This window comes from Symphalangus syndactylus, chromosome 18, assembly GCF_028878055.3.
Source record: "Symphalangus syndactylus isolate Jambi chromosome 18, NHGRI_mSymSyn1-v2.1_pri, whole genome shotgun sequence".
Taxonomy (NCBI): domain Eukaryota; kingdom Metazoa; phylum Chordata; class Mammalia; order Primates; family Hylobatidae; genus Symphalangus; species Symphalangus syndactylus.
This window is the reverse complement of record NC_072440.2, coordinates 12501-27542: the sequence shown is the minus strand read 5'-3', so window position 1 is coordinate 27542 and position 15042 is coordinate 12501. Positions and strand designations below refer to the sequence as shown.

The following is a 15042-nucleotide window of genomic DNA, read 5'->3' as shown; positions in this document are numbered from 1 at the left end:
TGTAAACATTTTGTTAGCAAGGCACATCCTGCACAGCCCTAGATCCCTTAAACCTTGATTCCAAACAACACATGTTTTTGTGAGCTCAAAAAGTTGGGGCTAAGTGGCTGGGGCAAAGTGACAAATTAACAGCATCTCAGCAAAGCAATTTTTCAAGGTACAGGTCAAATGGAGTTTCTTATGTCTTCCCTTTCTACATAGACACAGTAAAGTCTGATCTCTCTTTCCTTTCCCTACATATCCCCCTTTCCTTTTTGACAAAACCGCCATGGTCATCATGGCCCGTTCTCGCTGGTCACTGTCTCTCCGGAGCTGCTGGGTACACCTGTAGACTAGCAATAGAGAGGACAGACATACAAGGATTAATATAAAATTTGCAATAGTGGAACTTCCAATGGCTTTAACCCAAGTGGCAGGGTTAAGATTTGTGAGGCTATCAACAGCTTTTACCTCAGTTTCTGGCACCAGATTTAGCTGGGCTTTTGATGCCTCAAAAATTTGTTCTTTTAATTTTGAAATATCTAAAGTAAGATTATCTTCTCTTCCTTGTAAATGGCATCTAACCATGTCCCGATGATGTTCAGATTCATTATAAGCTCGAGATGTCATACTAAAATCTGGAGTATTCCAGTCACACTGTAACTGAAAAAGATATTCCGAGCTCATGAGCCTATCTCCCATCCAAATCACAGTTTGTCTAAGATGATTAATTTGGTTTGCCAATTTTTTATCTATTTGGGTCTGAGAATTCCACAATTTTGAGGAATTCTTTTGCCAATTATTCACATATTCTGCAGTTTGAACAGAGGAGTGTAAAGCAATTCCAGCAGTCACAGCAGTTGCTGTGACTGCAATAAGACCAATAATCACTGCAATCAAAGTAAAAATGAATCTTTTGGATCTAGTTAGAACTCCTTTTAATACTTCTGTTAAAATATAGATGGATGAGGAAGCCTCCCACAGTCGGTACATGGACACAGGGATCCCCATGCCCTCTCTTGCCCTCACTAGCAGAATACGATGCTGCCAATCCAAAGTTGAATCAATGAAAGTAAACAATCTACAGTTTTCACAGGTTATAGTTTGGGAATCTGGTTTAAGATCTATGATTCCTACAAATAGCATATAAGGGGGTTTTACACACCACATTTCCATGGATAGAGTGATTCTAACCTTCTATGAACCTGGTCCAGGCTTTCAGTTAAATCACGATCATAGGCCAGATTAATGGGCCAGATGGATGGGACCTGTGAACACGATTGAGTCTGGCCCATACAATTATGATATAATTGGCCTCGAGGGGCCCAGTCTATAATAGTTCCGAATTCATTGTTTTGTAGTACCACTGCAGTATCAGCCACACATTCTTCCCAAACTAAGACTTCTGGGCTTTTTGATTCTTTGGGGATTTCCTTGGGACCAGGCTTCCCCTTAGGCCTACATTGTAATGATCTTTGATAAGAAGGGTCCTGTAAATTGTTTATCTGTGGCCTGAGTGACATTCCACTTACCATGTGATAAGTAAATCTACTAATGGCACTGACAGTAGGTACTTCTACCAACCAATTTTGGGTTGCAGGCATTAAGCATTCTGGTGCTTTCCCCAGGCAAATAGGAAGATAATGATACCCAATGGAAATGTTTATCATCATTCCTTCTTCTTCAGGTTGGGCAAGGCCACCGTCATCTGTGGGGCCTGGTACCTATGCACTATTATTAACATATACTTCAATAGAATTATCCATCCAAGTGGCTGCGTGAATTGAGGGTGGGAAACGCACATAGGCCCAGTAGGTATAATTAGCTGCAGCTGCTCCTGCAGACATAGGGAGACTTACCACCATTGATACAATCATTAAAGCTGCAAGCAGCATATTCTCTGGAGTTTGTGTTACCCTTGTGTTCTTCAGGCTTTTTTCAGCTAACTGTGTCAGCTTCTTTAGCTGGGCCCAGGACAGCAACTCTGCTTTCTTTGTGGATGGCAACTTCATCTTTTCTTCTGATATCACCATTTTGTTCACCTGGTGAGTTGATGGTGCTCGAGTGAGGGTTTTCCGTCTCCACGGAGGCATTTTTCCTTGCATCTCTGATGGGTTCATTGTAGAACTTCAAATGTCTAGTGGGTATCCAAACAGGAAGCTGATTTTCTCCTGGTGAAACACAAGCAAAACCTCTCCCCATGTTATCACCTTACCTATTTCCCATGTATTATTTTTGATCTTTTCACCAAATCAGTTTTTCCTCATGTGGGCTGCTCTTTCTACCAGTAAAATGTTGCTCTGCAGAAGTAGTGGTCTGATTTCTATATACGTTTAAAAACTTTAAAGTATAGAGTGCTAGATTAAGTTGTATCTGGGGAGTGTTATACTCCTTACTCTCTTTTTCCTTTTTTTGTTTAACCCATTGAGCTTTGAGTGTTCTATTATTTCTTTCAATTATGGCCTGTCCTTGGGAATTATAAGGGATTCCTCTTGTATGTGTAATTTTCCACTGATTTAAGAATTTTTGAAATGCTTTGCTAGAGTATCCTGGCCCATTATCTGTTTTACTTTTTTCTGGAACTCCCATGACAGCAAAAGAAGATAATAAACGTCTTTTAACATGGGAAGTACTTTCTCCTGTCTAGCACGTTGCCCATATGAAATGTGAATAAGTATCAACTGTCACATGGACAAATGACAATTTTCCAAATGAAGGTACATGTGTGACATCCATTTGCCCTAATGCATTAGGACATAAACCTCTGGGATTAACTCCTGCCTCCTGAGTGGCCAAGTGTAGGACTTGACACTCAGTACAATGTTGTACAATATTTTTTGCCTCTTTCCATGTGATATCAAATTTATTTTTTAATTCCGTTGCATTTACATGAGTCAGGGCATGACGTTCTTGTGCTTCCATGAAGGCAGATGATACTAGCAAGTCAGCTTGTTCATTTGCGTTCGTTAAAGGCCCTGGTAAATTAGTATGTGCTCAAGCATGAGTAATATAAAATGGGAAATTTCTTTTTCTTACAGTTTGTTGTAACAAATTAAACAGCTGATTCAACTGATCATCCATACTGTATTTGATTAGGGCTGTCTCAACATCCTTTGTAGACTGTACTACATGTGCAGAATCTGAAACAATGTTAATAGGCTGATTAAAACCTTGTAACACTGAAATGACAGCAGCCAATTCTGCTCTTTGAGCTGAGTGATATTGAGTTTCAATGACTCATTCTTTTTGCCTGGTGTAAGCCACTTTTCCCTTTCTGGAACCATCAGTAAACACCATCAGAGCATTTTCTAAAGGTTTCTGTCTGTTAATTTTCGGTAAAATCCAAATAGTCAATTTTAAAAACTGGAAGATTTTTGTTCTTGGGTAATGATTATCAATAATTCCCACAAAATCAGCAAGACCAATCTGCCATGCGCCAGAATTGATAAAGGCTTATCTAACCTCTTCATTGTTTAAAGGAACAATGATTTTATCTGGGTCACTTCCACACAATTTTACTATTTGTAGTCTTGCCTGACAAATTAATGTAGCCATTTGATCTAAGTACAATGTAATAGTCTTAACTGTACTGTGAGGAAGGAATGACCACTCCACAAGATCTGTATTTTGAACAATGATGCCTGTTGGAGAATGTGTAGTAGCAAAAATCAAAAGTTGGCGTGGGGATAAGTGATCTATTCTATTTGCTTGTGCTGACTGAAATTTTTCTTCAACTAATTCAATTTCTTTAGCTGCCTCTGGAGTTAATGTTCTTTTACTATTCAAGTCCGGGTCCCCTCTCAAGATAGAGAACAAATTTGACATGGCATAAGTAGGGATTCCTAGAGTTGGCTGAATCCAATTAATATCTCCTAGCAATTTTTGAAAGTCATTTAATGTTCTTAACGTGTGTTTTCTTATTTCTATGTTTTGTGGTTTAACTTTTCTTTCCTCTACCTGCATTCCCAAATAACGAAAAGGAGTAGAGGTCTGAATCTTATCAGATGCTATTGTTAGGCCTGCGTTTGAAACCTCTGTCTGCAGAAATGTGTAACAATTAGTCTATTGTTTCTGCAGCACACAAAATATCATCAACATAATGAATAACAGTCTGAAAACTTGTCTCTAACTGGTTGAAGAACTTGAGCTACAAAAGTCTGACAAATAGTTAGGCAATTAAGCATTCCCTGAGGTAACACTTTCCACTGAAATCTGGCGGCTTGTTTTTTATTACTTATGGCTGGCATAGTAAAAGCCAATTTTTCAAAATCCGGTTTTGCCAGAGGAATGGTAAAAAAGCAATCCTTCAGATCAATTATAATTAGAGGGGATCATGGCTGGAGAAGGCAACACGAGTTGGAGAGACCCCATAGTTTGAATTACCGCATTAACCGCTCTTAGGTCAGTTAGCATGAGCCATCTGCCTGATATTTTCTGAATTACAAACACAGAAGAATTCTAAAGACAGAAAATGGGTGAAACATGTCCTTTTTAAAATAGCTTTTTAACTATTTTATGTAGCACCCCGAACTTTTCCTTAGGGAGCGGCCACTGTTTGACCTATACAGGAAGCTGCAGGGTGAGTCTGAATTCCTCCTTCACCATAGTGAACGGTAGGTTGGACAATAATGCGTGCCTGGAGCCAAGTCGCAGCGAGCCTAGTTTCACACTACCTCCCCCAGCACTTACTCGGCTGAGGAGGAGGTGGCCATCGTGGTTTTAGCCCCAATGGCCCCAATGGTTCTGGACTTTTTCCTTTTAATTTTAATGTTTCAGGATATATTGCCTCCTGTCATTGATTGTAGTCAACATTTTGCATTGACCGAGCCATTACTGGCTCTGCTACCTATTTACAATGTGAAGTTTCCTTTCCTTTCCTGGATTTTTCCCCACCTCTTCTTCACAATCTATTACACAGCTTTCAGGGGCATCAAAGACTGAAACGCTATCTTCTTCTATTTGAAACGGTTCTAAAGTTGCCTTAACAATGGCCCAATCATTCCATATTGTAAGTGGGATGATTTTACCTTCCCTATTTGCTTGTTGTAATTCTTTGCCAATTTTTTCCCAATCTTTTAAATCTAAAGTTCCTTGTTCTGGAAACCATGGGCAGAATCGTTCTATTGTTTGGAATAGTGTAATTAGATTTTCTGTAGAAGCTTTAATTCCCCCTTTTCTTAAGAGAATTTTAATGAAGCTGAGATAAGAGACATATTTACTTTCAGTTTGCCCCATTGTTACCCTGGGTTCCTCTGAGCGCACAAGTTTACTGCAAGGCTGACGGTGGATGTACTCAGGAATCTCTCATCCACTGTCCTCAATGCTCACATTCTTAGCATATCTTCACCCTAGACAAAGGCACCCACATTGGGTTGCAGATGAAGGGGTGGCCTGCTCCTCCACACCTGTGGGTATATCTCATCAGGTGGGATGAGGGACTGAGAAAAAAATAAGATAAAAAATATGGAGAAAGAAAAGTGGGCCCAGGGGACTGGTGCTCAGCATACCAAGGACCTGCACCTGCACCAGTCTCTGAGTTCCCTGTTTTTATTATTTTCATTATCTTCGCAAGAGGAATGCGGTAGGAGAGCAGGGTGATAGTAAGGAGGTCAGCAAAAAAACATGTGAGCAAAAGAATCTATGTCATAATTAAGTTCAAGGGGAAGTACTATGCCTGGATGTGCACGTAGGCCAGATTTGTGTTTCTCTCCACCCAAACATCTCAGTGGAGTAAAGAATAACAAGGCAGCATTGCTGCCAACATGTCTCGCCTCCCCCCATAGGGAGGTTTTCCTCCTATCTCAGAATTGAACAAATGTACAATCGGGTTTTATACTGAGACATTCAGTTCCCAGGGACAGGCAGGAGACAGTGGCCTTCCTCCATCTCAACTGCAAGAGGCTTTCCTCTTTTACTAATCCACCTCAGCACAGACCCTTTATGGGTGTCGGGCTGGGGGATGGTCAGGTCTTTCTCATCCCATGAGGCCATATTTCAGACAATCACATGGGGAGAAACCTTGGACAATATCCAGCTTTCCAGGGCAGAGGTCCTTGTGGCTTTTCACAGTGCATTGTGCCCCTGGTTTATTGACACTAGAGAATGGCAATGACTTTTACCAAGCATACTGCTTGTAAACATTTTGTTAGCAAGGCACATCCTGCACAGCCCTAGATCCCTGAAACCTTGATTCCATACAACACATGTTTTTGTGAGCTCAAAGTTGGGGCTAAGTGGCTGGGGCAAAGTGACAAATTAACAGCATCTCAGCAAAGCAATTGTTCAAGGTACAGGTCAAAATGGAATCTCTTATGTCTTCCCTTTCTACATAGACACAGTAAAGTCTGATCTCTCTTTCTTTTCCTACAACGTTGATGTCTCCACCTCTGATCTACTATCACATGAATCATTCTAGCCTTCTCGCCTTGCTAATTTGTAAACTCCCACTTCACCAGTGAGAGGCCTGATTCCTACCATCTGCAGGTTATGTAAGTCATTGTTTTATTCCAGATACAGATGCTGTGGTTTTACAATGGTTAACAATTGCTTCTGTTGGAAAGAACTTTATAAAATGGAATCCAATGATGAAGTATAGTTCATTTGCTTTCAGCCTACAGATTCTATTCATTTTCAAAGTGATTTAGGTCAACACCATTTTCCCTACATCTTCAGTGAGTTTTCACCTATTTTTTTGTCTTAGTCTATTTTGTGCTTCGGTAACAGAATACCTGAGGCTGGGTAATTTATAAGTAAAAAAGGTTCATTTGGCTCACAATACTGGTGGCTGGAATGTCTGAGATTGGGCGGCTGCATCTAGTGGGGCCTCAGTCTTTTTCATCTTATGGTGGAGAGTGGAAGGGGAGCAAGGGGTGCACTAGAGATCATATAGCAAAAGTGAAAGCAAGAGGGAAGCAAAGGAAGCCAGACTCCTTTTAACTAGCTACTCCTGCAGAAATTAATCGATTCCTGTGAGAGCAGAACTCACTTACCCCTGTGGGAGGGCATTAATCTCTTCATGAGGGATCCGTCACTATGACCCAAACACATTCAACCAGGCCCCACCGCCCCACACTGCCATATTGGGGGTCAAATTTCAACATGAGTTTTTGTGGGGACAAACCACATCCAACCCATAGTAATTTGTAGCATAGTTAAATTCTTTTTCACATAATGTATTCTATCCTGGGATACTCCACATCTTGATTAATTTTATTTAATTTGAATAGAGTTTGCTTTAACCATTTGGATGTAAAATTCTGCATATTTCAACAAATGCATTGTGTTAGGTATCCCATTATTAAAGTATCATATGGAATGCTTCAACCCCCCACCCCATGGAGCCAATGGCTTCCCATCTGTGTAGTTTGCCTTCTCCAGTGTCTCATTAAATGGGGTCACACTGTGTGTGTCCTCCTCAGATTTTCTTCTTCCACTTAGCAATGTGCATGCGAGATTCACTCATGTCTTTGTGTGAGTTGATAGCTTGTTCCTTTCTATGGCTAAATAGTATTCTAGTGCATGAATGTACCACAATTTGGTTATGCATTTTAGGGAGCAAAACCTTCCTCTTCTAACGTTGTTCCAGGATTAGAGGCCTTCAAATTAACTGACAATAGATACATTGGTAGGAGAGACAATACTTGGCTTCTTGTTCCCCAAGTATCATTGTGGGAAAAAATTCATCAGATGACAGGATCTAGTTTACAAAGAGGTAAAAATAGCCCAGAAACAAGAAACAAGACTAGAATCTGATAACCCACAATGGCTATAGTTTTCCTTTAAAAAAATTTTTTTGAGACAGGGTCTGGCTCTGTCACCCAGGCTGGAGTGCAAAGGTGCAATGTCAGCTCACTGCAACCACTACCTCCTGGGTGCAAATGATCTTCCCTCCTCAGCCTCCTGATTAGCTGAGACTACAGGCACATGCCATCATGCCCAACTAATTTTTGTATTTTTGGTAGAGACAGGGTTCACCACGTTGCCCAGGATGGTCTTGAACTTCTGGCCTCCCAAAGTGCTGGAATTATAGGCATGTGCCACCATGCCTGGTCATGTTACAGTTTTCCACTGAAACATAAAATTTCTGTCTGTAGTAACCACCATTTTTGATCATAATCAAAGTAAGACTATTCTTGTTTTAAAAATAAGTCTAGTTTTGTTCTATTTTGCTTGATTATTTACGTAATTGCAGCAAGAACAGGCTACGACCATATAGGTGCTTTCAAGTTTCTTCGTTGGAAGTTTTCATACAGAATCTCAGATTTGACTTTTAAAGACCTTATTCGGGCTAAAAGCCAAGCTAAGAACATACTATCAAATTTCAGCTGCAGTCCTTATAGCTTTGTGTGAATTCCTCTGTTCTCTTTTTTTTTTGAGACAGAGTCTTGCTCTTTCACCCAGGCTGGAGTGCAGTGGCGTGATCTCGGCTCACTGCAAGCTCCGCCTCCCAGGTTCACGCCATTCTCCTGCCTCAGCCTCCCAAGTAGCTGGAACTACAGGCGCCCGCCACCATGCCTGGCTAATTTTTTTGTATTTTTATTAGAGACAGGGTTTCACCATGTTAGCTAGGATGGTCTCGATCTCCTGACGTTGCGATCCATTCGCCTGGGCCTCCCAAAGTGCTAGGATTACAGGTGTGCAAACAGGAAAGGAAGTAGAATTGTTCCATATTGGTGGAACACAGAGTCAGCAGAGGTTCGAGAAGGGAGAATTTAGTCAATTGAGAAGTTCCCATGAAAGGAGCAAGATTAAGATCACACAGAGACACCTTGAAACAAAAAGCCAGGAATAACTTCCAACCCAAGAGGAGAACAGAGAGGCCTCAAAACCAGAGCTAAGATAAGAAACTTATAGCCCAAGAGTTACCTTCCAGACAAAGAAGCCTGAGATTCCAACCCAGCTTCAGAGAGTACTCACTCAAAATTTTAGTGAAACTGTAGGCTTTTTAATGAGTTAGCCATGCATGCAAAAGGCATTCCCTAAAGTGGCAGAGAAGATGGAGCCCCCATATCCAAATATAGCCAACGAGAAAGAAAGACACCTGTTGCCAGAGCCAGTGGGCAAAGGCAACAGAAAAGGAGACAAGGGTCCTAATGGGATGAGATCCTTTCAGATTTAGGCTTATACAAACTCCTGAGAACTGGCAGGTTGACAGCCATAAATGGGGTACCAACATTTCTACTCATTGGATTACAAGTTCTCAGGCATCCAAAATGATTAACAAAATGACAGTTTTTAGGGCTTCTGTGGGAGAGTATGGAAAGATCGTTTTGAACCTTTTAATGCTGTCAATGGAAGAATGATGAGGTTCATAAATTTGGAAAGAAGACATTTCTTCATTTTTATGTTTTTTTTTTTGAGACAGAGTTTCACTCTTGTTGCCCAGGCTGGAGTGCAATGGCGTGATCTTGGTTCACTGCAACCTCCACCTCCTGGGTTCAAGCAATTCTCCTGCCTCAGCCTCCTGATTAGCTGGGATTACAGATGCCCACCACCACACCTGGCTAATTTTTTTGTATTTTTAGTAGAGATAGGTTTTCATCATGTTGGCCAGGCTCCTCTGAACCTCCTGACCCCAGGTGATCCACTCGCCTCAGCCTCCCAAAGTGCTGGGATTACAGGCATGAGCCACCACACCCAATGAGAGATTTATTTCCTATAAAGAGTTGCGGCCTGCAGGTTGTCCTTCTGACAGGCTGGGAAGCATAGCCTCCAGGTAGAAGCCAGAAACAGATGCTTCAAGGAGGAGGTAAAGGAAATAGTAATTTATGCTGAGTGGAATGGCTAAATACATTTCTTTAATAAGCTCTAGGAGGAGTCATGAATATTTATGGAAGGAGAAATGCATGCATGCGCAATTGAGTTTCTTGCTTCTTCATGGGTCCCATGTACAAAAAATGGCAGTGTTAGCATGATCCCAGGGTGGAGTTTTCAGCCGTCTGACATTAAAAAGTGAAGCAGAGAACATGAAAACTCGCTCTGTGCCTCCCCTATATGCTGGCCAGAACCTCTCCCTCATGGGTGGTCTCTTATCAGGCAAGAAAAGAGAGGTTAATATCAGTGGTGGAGCCTTTGAAGGGGCTGGTTTCTGTTAAATCCTTAAGGAAGAAAGTCTCATCATGGTTAGCAAAGGAGGGGGTATGACGATGTGTATCTGACCCCCATCATCCCATGCTAGCAAAGCTGAGAACTCAGTTTTGAAAGTTACTCTGGGGTCCCCTCAGCCAAGAGTGGATCTGTTCAGACAGTTGGGAGGGTAGAATTTCATTTTCATTTATCAGTGCTAATGGGAAAGAGTACACTGTCTCCATGGCAGCTGAATTTGCAGGAAACTCCTTTGAAGGGGTTAATGGCAGTTGTATTTTTCTAGGAGCTCTGCTTTAATTGGATAAATTAAGTTCTGGTAAGATTTCTTCCTTTATCTTCAGTATCTCGAATGTTTTCATTTAAATAATCTTTATAACAGCTTTTGATGTCTGAGTGGATTCCCACACATTCATTTATTGTAAGACTTTCTGATTCCTTTTTTTTCCTTTGGTCATTATGAATAGGGCTTCTGTAAATAATTGCATGGTAGCTTTTGTTTGGAAATAACATCAAACTAATTGTCAAAATACCTAGGAATGTGATTTTTGGATTGTAAGGTGAGACTTGTTTAGCTTTAGAAAAAACTGCCCAACTTGTAATGGGGAGTAAAAAAATTTTCTATGTTTTTGGAATTCTTAGATGGGACCCTCTGTAAAAACTGACAGGTTCAAATGAGAAAAACAGAAAAGTTTAAAAACATGTATACCTTATGGATACATGGGAGATACTCAGGGAAAAAATGAGTAAATCTCCAACAGCTGGCTTTCAATTCAAGCATAAATACTATCTTCAACTTAAAGAAAGAAGATTTGAGGTGCAGTAGTGGGGAGTTAACCAGCAAAAGCACGGGAGACAAGGGTAAGGTTTGTTATACAGACTTAAGTCCATGCATTCTCCATTGATAAGACTCTTTAGTGATTTAGTTATCCTTCTCTTCTTGGTGTCAAGAGAGGTAGCTTTTAAATGGGGATTTCCTTGATAGATGTAAATTTTCCTTACAGAAGTGTAACTTCTACTTTGTTTTCAGAACTTCTTTTATTAGAATTTTTTTTCAAAATAATCAGCTTGGAATAATTCTTAAGCCAAAGGGACATATATTGGGGTGGCATTTTCTGGTTTCCTACCATTATATTTTGGGGTGGCATATTTTGGTCTTATACACTGTATTCCACCAGCAATGAAAAGAGTTCTGTTTTTCCTCCAGCAATTTGTCATTTTTTAAAGAGTTTAGCAGTTCTAAGAGATATAGACCAGCTGTGCTATCTTATTGTGGTTTTCAGTTCTCTAGTTTGTTGAGCACCTTTTTGTATGTTTACTTGCCATCTGTACATCTTATTTGGTGAGGTGTCTGTTCAGATCTGTGTGCATTTTTAATTGGGCTGTGTAACTTATTGTTTAGTTTTAACAATTTTTTTATGTATTTTGATTACAAATTCTCAGATCTGTGTTTTGCAAATATTTTCTTCAATATTTGGCTTGTCTTTTTGTTCTCTTAACAAGGTCTCTTCCAGAGTATAAACTTTAAATATTAAGAAATCCACATTGTCATTTCTTCTGTGTATATCAACCTTTTGTGTCATTTGTTAAAATTCATTACCAAACCCAAAGGCACATAGCTTTTCTTCTATAGTTTCTTCTAGAAATTCTATAGTTTTGTATTTTTAGTGTAAGGATGACTTTGAGTGATTATTTGTGTAAGTTGTAAATTTATAATCTACATGCATATCATTTCTTATGGTTTCCAACTAATCATTTCCTCACTATTTTGGGGAAAGACACAGGATAGTGGGTTCTGTTAGAGTAGACAGATAACTAGACATGAACAGGAGAGGGAGCTCGTGGAAAAGGGAATGTCTGGGAAGGCGCACCTGGAGGGACCACCAAAAATTCACATATTAGTAGCATCTCTAGTGCCGGAGTGGATGGGCATTTGTCAATTGTGGGTAGGAGGGAGAAGAGGTACCTATGCAGAAAGAAACACCCTAGAACTCCTCATAACATGCCCCAGTCATCGTTCACTCTGCAATAAAAATGTCAGAATATTGTTAGCTACATGCTCATAAGAAGGACAAAGGGAACATTCTTAAGAGAAACCTGGCACCAAAAATACAGATTAGGGCAGAGATGGACATTCAAAAGAGATAGGCAGGCACAGTAGGTACAAACATCACCGCTGTCAGCCTGCCTGGGATGGTGGAAAGGAGGCTGGTGCCAGAGTAGATTCGGATTCATCACCACACGTACCTCAACCAACAGTGAGGAGGTCCCACACGCCTAAGTGGGGCAAATGAGGGACCTAAGGCAGTAGCAGGAAAACCAAAGAAAACAGGCAGAGACTTGAGACAGGCAGGAATGTGAAGAAGTCCAAAATAAAATTCCCTGCACTGGACTCTTAGGCTGTTTTCATGCACAGTCAGCCCAGTCCTCCTCATTTTTCTACAATAAGCTCTTCAGACTGTATTTCTTTTCAATGAAGTTGTCTGCCATCTTTGTACTGCCTCTTGGTGAAAATCTTTCTTCCAAGTTAGACAAGAACTGGGACATCAGCTCTCCCCAGTAATAGCTCCATTTCAGTTTGAATTTACAGAACTGATGGGGCTTAATAACTAGCGCTCCAAGTTTAAGTGGTGCGGGAGGTGGCCAGTAGTGGACCCCAGCTGTCACACCGGGAGCAACAGGGCCCTGCATAGTCCCCATCTGCCTGCAGGTGGCATGCTGCCACGACACTGCCAGCAAGAGGGCCTGGCAGTGTTCCCAGCAGCCAGCAGGGGTATATGACTACACTGTGAGCAAGAGGGCCCTGCAGTGTCCTTAGCTGCCCGCAGGTGGCGCACGGGCACCACAACATGAGCAAGAGGACCCTGCAGTGCCCTGGTTGCCAGAAGGGGGCGTGCTGCCTCTACACTGAGCAAGAGGATCCTGTAGTGCCCCCAGCGGCCAGTAGAAGGCGTGCCCCCACTACACTGCAAGCAAGAGGGCCCAGCAGTGTCCCCAGCTGCCAGCAGGGGAGCCAGCCGCCACTACACTTGGAGCAAGAGGGCCCGGGAGTGTCCACAGGTGCCAGCAGCTGAGCATGTTTCCACTACACTGTGAGCAAAAGGGCCCTGCGTGCCCTGGCGCCACCAGGAGGCGCTAGCCACCACTGTAAGCAAGAGGGCGCTGCAATCGCCCTAGGCGCCAGCAGGAGGCGCAGTGGCACAGCACCGTGAACAAGCAGGTCCTGTAGTGCCCGGCTTTTCAGATTACTGAGGTTCCACCTATTTGCACTATGCCCCTGGCGACGTGCGTCTCTGTGCCTGCATCTCGTCCACCACGGCCCCCCGCCCGGCGGCGGGCGAATGTGGACCTGTGCGCCTGCACCACGCCACGCAACCCTCGGCCCGGCGGTGTGCATCTCTGCGCCTGCGCTGCACCCGCCCCGCCGGCGACCGGCCTTTGTGAGTCTCCGCCCTGCGCCGCGCCTCTCCAACGGGGCCGCGTCGCCGTGCGTCTCTGCGCCTACGCCGCGCCCCCTGGCGGACGGACGGCTCGCCGCGCGTCTCTCCCCCTGCGCCGCGCCCCTGGCGGAGCCGCGGAGTGCCGCGCCTCACTGCGCCTGCGCGGTCCCGCCTCCCCTCTCTGCGCCTGCGCGGCCCGCCGCGCCTCTCTGCGCCTGCGCGGGCGCAGTGCGCCTCTCTGGGCCTGCGCGGGCGCGGTGCGCCTCTCTGGGCCTGCGCGGGCGCGGTGCGCCTCTCTGCGCCTGCGCGGGAGCGGTGCGCCTCTCTGCGCCTGCGCGGGTCCGCCGCCCGTCTGCGTATGCGCGAGCCGGCCGCCCCTCTCTGCGCATGCGCTTGCCCGCCGCCCGTCTCTGCGCATGCGCGGGCCCGCCAATCCTCTCTGGACCTCCGCGGGCCCGCCGCCCGTCTGCGTATGCCGGGACCCGCCGCTCCTCTCTGCGCCTGCGCGGGCGCGGTGCGCCTCTGCGCCTGCGCGGGCCCGCCGCCCCTATCTGCGCAAGGGCGGGCCCGCCGCCCGTCTCTGTGCCTGCGCGGGCCCGCAGCTCCTCTCTGCGCCTGCGCGGGCGTCTGCGCCTGGGCGGGCCCGCAGGGCGTCTCTGCGCCTCCGCGGGCCTGCTGCCGCTGTCTGCGCATGTGCGGTCCCGTCGTCCCTCTCTGCGCCTGCGCCTCTCTGCGCCTGCGCAGGGCCGCCGCGCCTCTCAGCGCCTGCGCGAGGACGGTGCGCCTCTCTTCGTCTCTCTGCTTTGTGTGGGCCCGCCGCTCCTCTCTGCGCCTGCGCGGGGCCGCAGCGCCTCTGTGCGCCAGCGCGGTCCCGCCGCCCGTCTGCGCATGCGCGGGTCTGCCGCCCGTCTCTGCGCCTCCGCGGGCCCGCCACTCCTCTCTGCGCGTACCCGCAGCGCCTCCCTTCGCCTGCGCGGGCCCGGCGCCCCTGTCTGCGCATGAGCGGGCCCGCCGCCCCTCTCTGCGCCTGCGAGGGCGCGGTGTGACTCTGCGCCTGTGCGGGCCCGCCGCCAGTCTCTGCGCCTGCGCGCCCCCGTCGCTCCTCTCTGCGCCTGCGCGGGCCCCCCCCAGCACCTCTGTGCGCCTGCGCGCTCCCGCCGCCCGTCTGCGCATGCGCGGGTCTGCCGCCCGTCTCTGCGCCTCCGCGGGCCCGCCACTCCTCTCTGCGCGTACCCGCAGCGCCTCCCTGCGCCTGCGCGGGCCCGGCGCCCCTGTCTGCGCATGAGCGGGCCCGCCGCCCCTCTCTGCGCCTGCGAGGGCGCGGTGTGACGCTCTGCGCCTCTTTGCGTCTGCGCGGGCGCCATGCGCCTCTCTGGGCCTGCGCGGGCGCCGTGCGCCTCTCAGCACCTGCGCGGGACGGCCGCCCGTCTGCGCATGCGCGCGCCCGCCTCCCGTCTCTGCGCATGCGCGGGCCCGCCGCTCCTCTCTGCGCCTGCGCGGCCCTGCAGCGTCTCTCTGCGCCTGCGCGGGCCCGCCGCCA

The 15042-nt window shown here is 45.9% G+C and overlaps 1 protein-coding gene across 1 annotated transcript; it reads right to left on the bottom strand.

Moving 5' to 3' along the window:
• Positions 1-273: 273 nt before the first annotated feature.
• On the bottom strand, positions 274-2099 carry LOC134733616 (endogenous retrovirus group K member 104 Rec protein-like). Its single transcript, XM_063623998.1, has 2 exons — positions 1839-2099; positions 274-332 (listed from the first exon to the last, which is right to left on the bottom strand). The coding sequence occupies exons 1-2, from the start codon at positions 2097-2099 to the stop codon at positions 276-278; spliced, it is 318 nt and encodes a 105-aa protein (XP_063480068.1). The 3' UTR covers positions 274-275.
• Positions 2100-15042: the final 12943 nt, after the last annotated feature.